Source organism: Adiantum capillus-veneris, chromosome 10, assembly GCF_014529385.1.
Source record: "Adiantum capillus-veneris isolate H3 chromosome 10, ASM1452938v2, whole genome shotgun sequence".
NCBI classification, from domain to species: domain Eukaryota; kingdom Viridiplantae; phylum Streptophyta; class Polypodiopsida; order Polypodiales; family Pteridaceae; genus Adiantum; species Adiantum capillus-veneris.
Window position 1 is genome coordinate 90,101,080 of NC_140940.1, and position 9,792 is coordinate 90,110,871.

At 40.0% G+C, this 9,792-nt stretch overlaps 1 protein-coding gene across 1 annotated transcript; it reads right to left on the reverse strand.

Moving 5' to 3' along the window:
• Positions 1 to 1,085: 1,085 nt before the first annotated feature.
• Positions 1,086 to 9,283, reverse strand: LOC147449227 (laccase-22-like). The gene is made up of 7 exons (XM_086522577.1): positions 8,860 to 9,283; positions 7,597 to 7,748; positions 5,976 to 6,223; positions 4,591 to 4,719; positions 2,853 to 3,436; positions 2,309 to 2,672; positions 1,086 to 1,667 (listed from the first exon to the last, which is right to left on the reverse strand). The coding sequence occupies exons 1-7, from the start codon at positions 8,968 to 8,970 to the stop codon at positions 1,537 to 1,539; spliced, it is 1,719 nt and encodes a 572-aa protein (XP_086378703.1). The 5' UTR covers positions 8,971 to 9,283; the 3' UTR covers positions 1,086 to 1,536.
• Positions 9,284 to 9,792: the final 509 nt, after the last annotated feature.

Consider the following 9,792-nt stretch of genomic DNA (forward strand, 5'->3'; position numbering starts at 1 on the left):
GCACATGGAAGGAAACTAGGGTGTTTATCTGAATTGGAATTCGCAATTGGCTTTAATCGTGGGTATTTTGATTGAAGGGTTGCAAATTGAAAGGCATACCTACAGCGACGTATGTAATCAATATGTAATAGGGTTTTTAGGATTTGATATTGAAGCTTTTGTTAGATTTTAGCATCAGAATTAGTGTCAATATTTTCTTATTTTTGCTTTCAATCTTTCAAAAGGTTGTGTGAAGTTGAAACGTTCTCCTATAAATCCTCTTCAAACACCACTATTTGCTTCAGTTGACCCTATATCTTCTCATATCTGCCTTGATTCCTTTGGTTTCAGGTACACTGACTATCCGTCTATAGCCAAAAAGCCCGACGCTTTTTCGATTGACCCTGAAGAACATCGCACTCTGACAAGGCGGGGAAGGTAGTAGGGAGAGAATATACACATATCATGTATTTACAACTGTACATTGTTGTAATTACACCCTCGAGGGGCAACCATGGGAACCACCCCCGCAATAGAAGAGGAGAATACACCCAAAAGAATGCAACCTGTGAGCCTCGAACCCTCAACCTTGGGGTTACATCGCAAAGGTCTCACCAATTGAGCTACGCTTCTTGGGTATAAAGGTCCAAATTCTATCTAGAAACATCACACAATGGTAGATAAATGCACATGCATTCATGATGTCCACACTTTATTTCAAATTAACAAGCCTTATCATCCCTAGAAGGCTCTTAAAGTACATTCAAGCCTAACATAGGGAAAGAGTGTGACCACTCCTATCTTGGTGGGTAGTCGGTATATTCCACAAGCACACAATAAATTTGTCCATCCATCATTCGATTAACACTAGAGATGCGCCTTTTGTCCAGATGGCATCTAGACACAGGTCACCATTAGAATAGGAATCAAGAAAGGTGTGAATACACCATCGAGCAGTGATTGGGTAGCATCTAGAAAAGGATAGCACCCATAGATTTTGTATTGATTTCAAGCCTTTAATCAAATCACGGTCATGACTTATATCCATTACCGAGGATTGACGATTTACCAACAATAGTTATTGATGGAACAGTTTATCCTCATCAGTTTCATGTGGTCAAGGATACAGATCTTAACAAAGTAGCTAAGAAAATCTATGTATTTCACCTCTCTAGACCTTGCATCTGGGACCATAACTTGAAGTCAAGTGTAGCTTTGATGGTAAGAAGCTTCCACAAAACTGAAAATAAATCTAAAAGTGATACATTTGAGGTGGATGAATTTATTAAATTGGTGGAAACAAATGCTACAAGTGTACATTTGAGGTGAATAAAAGTACACGTCTTTGAAGTTTACAACGATCTCTAGAGAGAGATACACCAAAATTGAATTAACTCAAAAAATGCCCTAGTTAAAATGGGAATGCTAATTACAATCAAATGTATAGCATTCCTTATTATTCCTCTCGAAGAAGAAATGGACGCCTAAGTTTTCAACGAAAGCTCATGCCACATTGCAAGGCTTGCATCCCCTTTTCCACAAAATGTTGATGCATGCTTAGCACGGCGGCATATTTGCAGGAGGTGGAGGCAGCGTTTCATTCTTTCCTTGCCCATTCTTCACAATGAAGGCGGTATTCATCCCCCAAGTTGAGTGCAAGTCAAAATGACAATGCATAAACCATACACCTGAGTTCCAAACACAAAAGGAAGATCTCTTAGAATACCATGCCCATTTCCATACACCTGAGTTTCTGTTTGGGCCAAACTATATGCACACATATACACCGGCATCTGCACACATATGTGTCGTATTTTCCTAGCACATAACATGCTTGTTGGGACTCTTCGCGGGGCGGGGCGGGGGGGGGGGGGGGGGGGGGGGGAGGGGGATTTGTTGAAGAAGTTTTGGACAAATTCTCACAATGATTCCCACATTGTGACTTACCTCAACATCATGAGCTAGGTGCGATTGGGGGCACGGGACCACCGGCTTGAAGGGGCCAGTGGTCCCCTAACCCCCAATCGTACCTATCTAGGTATGCGTTGCCTCTCAAGCAGAAGCTCATGATGTTATTGAAAAACACTGGAAAAGACTCCGTTATGCTACATGAGAAAATTTCTAAATCTTCTTGTGACGCACATGCACACATACATACACACAAACAATTGTAGAGTATGATATATGCCTACATACATTGATAATCAACAAATAACTACATAAGATTTTATATTTCTATGAACATTGATAGACAAGCACACTATACACATGCACGTGTACACACTATACACATACAAATACTTAATCCTTGACAGTGAGACTACGTTACCTGGATTATTGGTAGTGAATCGAATTGCAGCCCAACCACCCGACGGGACGGCAACTGTGTTACGAAAAGGAGGGTCTTGGAGATTGAAGGAGGAGGCATGCAAAGACGCATTGTAGTTGCCAAAGCCTTCCCCAATTATGAAGAAGTTTTGGCCATGCAAATGAATAGGATGGATATCATATCCTAATGAATGTGTGTTTTGGAACACAATTTGCACAGTTTTTCCAAATTCTAGCACTGTCACTTTGGTGCCCAGGTTGGACGTCGGAATGTCGCTTGCCTCAATGCCTGTGTAGTTGAACTCATAAGGTGGCTTTTCTGGGAAGTCTGTCTCATACACCCCACTTATGTGATTGTAATAAGCCTGCATCCATGATCATAAGTGTGTCTCAGCTTTCAACCAATTTAAAAATGCAAGTTTAGTGCAAGGAAAAAATTAGGCAAAGGCCTGTGATTTTCTCATTGTACATATACCATTAAAACTCCTAGCCTAAAAAGAAACTTAAATTAAGGCCAAACATATCAGCATGTTTAGATTACATACCTCCAACAAAGAGATTTGAGGAAGAACGAATGTTTGGTTGTTGATGCTAGTTGTAATGCGCTGACCAGGGTACGGAGCCGACAGGCAAGTAGCGCAAGGCAAAAATGAATAGCTAAGAGTGTAGAGGAGGTCATAGTGGACTTCTTGAGGGATATTCATTGCATAGTAACCTCTAAGAGATTGGGTGAAGTTGGCAACATAGGGGCTATCATTAAAGGCAGGCAATGAAGGTAGTTGTAGTTGAGAGAATGAGATATTGGAGGCTAGGGAAGGGCTGTAAGTTAGGACCGCTGTTGCCGGGATCTGAGGATATGGTACATTTTTAATGTTAGTGTTCGGATTGAACACTGAGCATGCCATATAGTAATTCCCTTCTGGTTGGTTTGCAGTTATCAATATATCATTTGTTTGGCCCGGGGCAAGCATCACCACATCTGTTTCTAGTGGTTGTGTATATTCTGCATCTGCTCCTAGTACAGTAAGTGTGTGATTTGCTATTGCAAAATACAATGCGAAATCGAGGAGTGCATTCACTAGTCTGAGCATGTATGTCTCCTCCTTTGTCACTCGGAACCTTTGCGTCACTACATGAAACAATTAAGATAATCAAGATACACTTTCAAGCACTCTGAATATGAAAAATTGATCACTATTAAGATATGCTATAATTTGAGTACTTTGAAGCACATTATTGCTAATTAATATGAAAGCAAGAGACTATTTTGGCTTGCCCTGGTTGCTGGTAAAGCCTTAGCATTTGGGTGTCTTAAATTGCCCTTGGCCATAGGAGCACTTGCAGTATCTCCAAGTTTCCATCTAGTCAATACAGCATTTTGTTACAAATGCACATTGCAAGCTAGCTGATTAATCATGTAATTCCCTACAAGCTGAGATCATGCTCATGTTCTCTATTGGGCACGGCAAGGCACATTCCCTCCCCACCCTAGCTACAAAACCCGCTAATCCCCCCTCCCCCGCCCCTACCTTGCAACACACACACACACACACACACACACACACACAAATCACTTCTTCTTCTTCTTCTTGCTTAAGAAGGACACAATGTGTCTTAAGATGGTATGCTTATTCACGAAGATGCACCACATATCCTCCCCAATATGTATCATTAGTTTGTATTATTCAATTAGAATTTGTGGAGCTTGAACCCTCAACATCGACAACACTATTCAAGCACCCGATCAAACTAAGCTATTCCAAGACTGTATTAATTTCTCACTCAGTGCTTGAACTCAATACCATCTTCTCGTGATCTAGGTAGTATTCCCTCACAAGAAGTTTTGGACAAATTCTCACAATAATTCCCACATTGTGAGTTACCTCAACATCATGAGATTCTGTGAGGGAGGCACTGCATACCTAGCTAGGTATGCGGTGCCTCCCGAGCAAAAGCTCATGATGTTATTCATTGTATGAAAAACACTGGAAAAGACTCCGTTTTCCTACATGAGAAAATTTCTAAATCTTCTTGTGAAAGGTGACTATGGTTCAATTAGATGAGCTAGATATAGCATCTATACTATATATTAAGGAGACTGGTTTTCCAGTGCCACATGTCAAAGTTTGCTGCATCCGGTGAGTTCCGGTTTATATGAGTGAGGGGGAGAGGGGGAGAGAGAGAGGCTGCCTAAGGCGGCCGGCCGTACTAGTTGAGGCTAAATAAGCATAGAGATGGACTTAGTAGGGAAGGAGCCCTAGAAAGAGGATTTTGTATACTTACAGTGTTGTGAGCAATTATAAAGTGCCCCCGGGTAACCATTTATCGTCAGTGCATTGGGAATATCATATCCTCTGCCAATATCCAAGGCATTCTGAAGTACATCTCCGACATCCTTATTCCACCACTCCCCTAAGAGACCAAAAAGGAAAAACCATTAGCTTCTCTTCAAAAATGTTTGAGCCATTTCTCAAAAAAATACATTTTCTTGGCATTGATTTTTAAGGTTCTTAGGAAACATTAGTTGATTGCTTGGAAAAAACCCATTTGCTTGGTCGAACTATGAAACAGTATGTATCTAGGTTTATAATTAAAATGCCCATTTTTTTGCCTTGAAAAGTAAGGTTTAATGAAATACCAACTGAGATTTTTCATTTGAATTGGATAGTTAGACTACAAACAAAAATATGGGAATCCATGAGTTGAGCTCATAAATTACTAATCAATTTTATCATTTTGCAATTTAAATATTGATTGTCAAGCTTGCGAGGATTTGAAGATACCAATAAAAATAATTGATTTAGTTTGGAAAAATTCCCAGATTATGACTTACCTCAACATCATGTGAGGGTCGAGGCATGGCATACCTAGCTAGGTACGATTGGAGGTAGGGGACCGCGGGCCCGGTGGGGGGGCCGGCGGTCCCATGCCCCCAATTGTACCTAGCAAGGTATGCGGTGCCTCCCGAATATAAGCTTATGATGTTATGCATTGTATGAAAAACACAGAAAAAAGCTCCCTTTTCCTACATGAGAAAATTTCTAAATCTTCTTGTCTTTGGGCTTTTGAGGTACAACTGAAAGTAAAAACAATGCAACACATAAACACCGTGAAGTGGAGGCAAACTCGGCTACATAAGTATTGTAGCTTAAAACTCATCGTATAAGCTTGCAGAATGTAAGCTTCAAGGCTAGGTGTTGTAGGGGGGAGGTAAACTTGTTGTATGAGAACATATAAGGGTTAAAACAAGTTTGAGGGCTAGGTGTTGTATGAGTACATAAGGCTGGTTGAACCCCAGACCATGGGCTTAGAGTCTTTTGCAAGAGCCAGCTAAATTTAGGGCTCCTTGTATTTTCACTTGTCCTACACATGAACAACTAAATGCCGTTATAATGAGTTTTAGTAATCATCCGTTTGATGTCAAATTTTGCCTAAAAGCATAGAACATGGAAGCATTGCTTGCAACAATCCAGGGTTTGGTGCTTTTTTACTCGGCTAAAATTGCAAAATGTTGGCTAGATTCTGAGCTTGCCTTGAAGAAAGATTTAGTGGAAAAGTTGGCAAATCCGTCAAATTTTAAACTAAAAACCAGGAGAATTTTAAGTGTTCTTGTTTACTCTATGGTGAGGAAAAAAAGGCTTTATAATTCCTAAAATATGAGAAATTACCTAGAATTATGATATGCTCATGACTTGGCTTAATGGAAGGAATATAGGATGGCTTATGGCGTGGCCGAATGACGATGGCACCATGAACAGTGGCACGCAACCACTGAATGTGTGCATGCCAGAAGAGGGTGCCTCTTTGCTCCACGATTTGAAATTCAGACACAAAAGATCGACCAGGTTGGATGGGACATTGTGTTATATATTCCGGTCCATCTACCCAATTAGTTAGAACTTGAAGGACACCATGCCTGCAACAACAAAACTTCGGAAACTTAGAACTAAGCATCACTAAAACAAGTGGTATGCTTGATTTGCAAATCAATCACATTATAATTAAGAGATTCTTTAGAAAATCTTCAACAAGCAACACGAACAAAACTTTCACTTAACTATGTCACTAATCACACCAAATAATTTTGGATGCACTCACTCATTGATGAATGCTAGATTAAATCAAGAAGAAAGATGGCTATTTTATCCAAATCTTACAGCTATAGTATCAAAACGTTTTATCCAAATCTTACCTTTTTTGGTTCCCTTCTTACTTCCCCATAATTTTAAGCACAAAATGCATTTTTGTTCTTCGAATTATAATTTTTGACTACGCATTTTTCAATAGGGAATGGATGAACGTTTGGGTTTCTTTGGTTGTCTCTTTTCTTTTTCTTTAAGGGGGGAGGGGGAGGGGGATGGGATTTTCTTTTAGGGCAAAATGTATTGTTATAGATAGATACATTCTAGTCCTCCTCACTAAGTAACACCCATATTTAAGAGGGGGAGGCAATGGGATCAAAGGCAGAGAAGCTCATGTGCGAAAGCCGAGAAGATCATTGTTGTAAATATCATATTAGAAACTAAACCTGGACACGCACTAAACCTGGACAACATGGGCAATCCATGTTAATTCACGATATAATGTTGTAAAACGGGTTGTGGATACACAATGCATGGGCGGGTGAGGTGGTTAGAGCATGTGACTCTAAACCCGACCCGCGATGTCACAGGTTCAAACCTCCTTGCCGCACCTCGTTTTTCCCGTTGGCCAGATTTAATGCACCTCACTTTTTTGGTGGTGCGCCTCGTTTTCCCTGCAGGCCAGGTTTAGCGTGCCTCGAGATCCCGCCCCTCAATACGGACCGTCGATCCCATTACTTCACCCCGCATTAAAGCTGGGTGTTACTTAGTGCCAAGGCATTCTAGTCCCAAAAAGAAGAACATATGATTTCATGTGGACATAACGCGGACAATGGTCTCTCTCTCTCTCTCTCTCTCTCTCTCTCTCTCTCTCTCTCTCATGTGTGAGGAATTATAAGAAGAGGACATTGGAATTTGATCATTTTATCACCCAACTGTCGTGAATTGGCTATCCTAGTTCCCATTTGAAGAACAGGTTCCGGTTCGAGCATCAATGAATAGAACTTGAGGTCTCTTGGGATTGTTCCTATGGCATTAAAAATCTCTCTCTCTCTCTCTCTCTCTCTCTCTCTCTCTCTCTCTCTCTCTCCATATTTTGCAATTAATAATTCTTGCAAGCTGCATTAAGTGTAAATTCATAGACATATATAATGAACTTAATAAATGGATAACTTAGACAATTCAAAGAGGCTCAATATGTCATTACCAATGGATTGTGACATTGTGTTCAACCAAGTTGGTAACATTGAAAATGATGTGATCTCCTTCTGTTACTCGCACGGTTGGGCCTGGGAACTTTCCATTTACTGCTATTATTGATTTGTTGTGGCAAAGGCGAGACACGTTCACGTAGTCAATCTGCGGCAATAAAACAAGCACAATATTTAGGCTACAACTCATAAAAATGAGTGATGCATTCTTCCACTCTTGTAGTCAATATAATGCACCACAATATCGATAGATGTTTTATTTATGCAAAGTGAGAGAATAACACAATATCTTACATTGAAAACTAACTGATACATTCCCATATGCAGAATGAGCAGATAAAACTTTACAAATGTATAAAGGTAAAGTGAAGATATATAGAAGCTTCACTCGGTGCGTGCCTAGGTTCAATGCCTACAAGGTGTCCTCGCGCCCATTTTTCAATGTGTTTGTTGTAGGGTGGGGACGACCAAGGGCATCTACATATTGTGGAGAAGCATTTGCAATAGCGTATAGGAGTGTGGACTCTGCATAATATTATCACTAGGGCAGACAACGATGAGTCCAACCTAGTACACTCTCCTATACATAATTTTGATAATCATAAAGTGGTTGCAAAAAACTTGCAAGTAGCTCACATTTTGTCTAGTTTATACTGCTATAAGAGATCCTACCAATGCTAGAAGGATTGCCACAATACACTTCTACCTATGTAGGGAGAATCTGTCGCCTCTAGATATCCACAAAGAGGTCCTACTTCGTAGACATTGTATGTTACTAGGTGTGAATAAAGACAAGATGTTAGTGGCAATGCATGATGACAGCATGTGGTGACAATGTAAGCAAGGTATGTGTTACTTTTAATAGAGTAAGGTGCTAGTGATAGTGAGTTTGTTTTAGTGACGCATGGTGCCACTATCAAGGATATGGCATTACAATGGACGGTGGCGATATTGATACAACTAAGGGTGGTGACGAACTGTAGCTACGATAGTGGTAGCACAAAATTGCATGAACCTCTTCTTCTTAAGGTGTAATGCTACTTGCTTCATTGGGTAACAGCGCTCTCTCTCTCTCTCTCTCTCTCTCTCTCACACACACACACACACACACAATGACTTGCTTTACCTACACCTCAAATTATGGTTACCCTCAATGGAGCTCCAATGCTTACTTTATTTAGACTAAATTTCCTGACTCAAACTTGCCATTATTTGAAAGAGAATAAGTAAATGAAGAAGGAAACAAAGGAGACTCTTACAACAAAATTGACGTGGCGACGTGTTGCATGTGTTGTAGAGAATTGCAACACCAAGCAAGTAAGCAACAGTTGACCTATGAAAGCACTGAATTGCCTTGAGTACTTTCTCATATTTAGCACTGAATGATGACAGATGTCTATTACACAACGCGCGCGCAATTGAGAGTGCTATAGGTGATAGAAAAATTGAGCCATAATTTGCTAAGAAAACGGATACTAAAATGGTTGAGCTTATAGATAGAAACTATAATTAAGGTTATTGCGGCTATATAATTAAGATGATGGCAAGAGAGGAAGCAGCTTTACAGCAAAGTCTTGTAGCGGATAAAAAGTGGGTATGTACTGTTAATGTGCAGAGGCTATGCACAAACACAAATTGAGGCTCACTGTGTAAACAACGATTTGGTGTTGCATTATAAGGAGCCCTTCAAGTCAATTTCTTGATATGCATATATGAGAAAGGAAAATGTGTCGACTGTTCAAAACCTAGCCGATCGAGTCTCCTATCCCCGACCCGACTTTTAAGCTTTTTCTTCCTTTACGATTGAGCACCTACATTAGATTCCCCTTTTAATCTAATTTCTTTGATAAATTAAACAGTATTATTTACATCATGCCTTAGGGGACCCAGAAAAAGACTTACAAGTTTCCTTTTTATTTTAATTTGTAAATTGTCTTTTTCTTTCTTTTCGATGTGCTCTCTTGGCTTTCTAAAATAAGCCCCACCGATGAAGAAATTTGTGATTGATTTGAAATTTTCTTTGCTGTTTTAGTTTGCTCTAAGAGCTTCGTATGGGAATTTGTGCTCTCAGGTCCGCCGTGTAGCTGAACCCACCATCTACAAGCATGACGTAAATCGCGGCATGTATTATTTTGAGTTAATCAAGCTCAAATGAGCATCTCAAAAAAAAAGAAAAAAACTTTATATGGGGC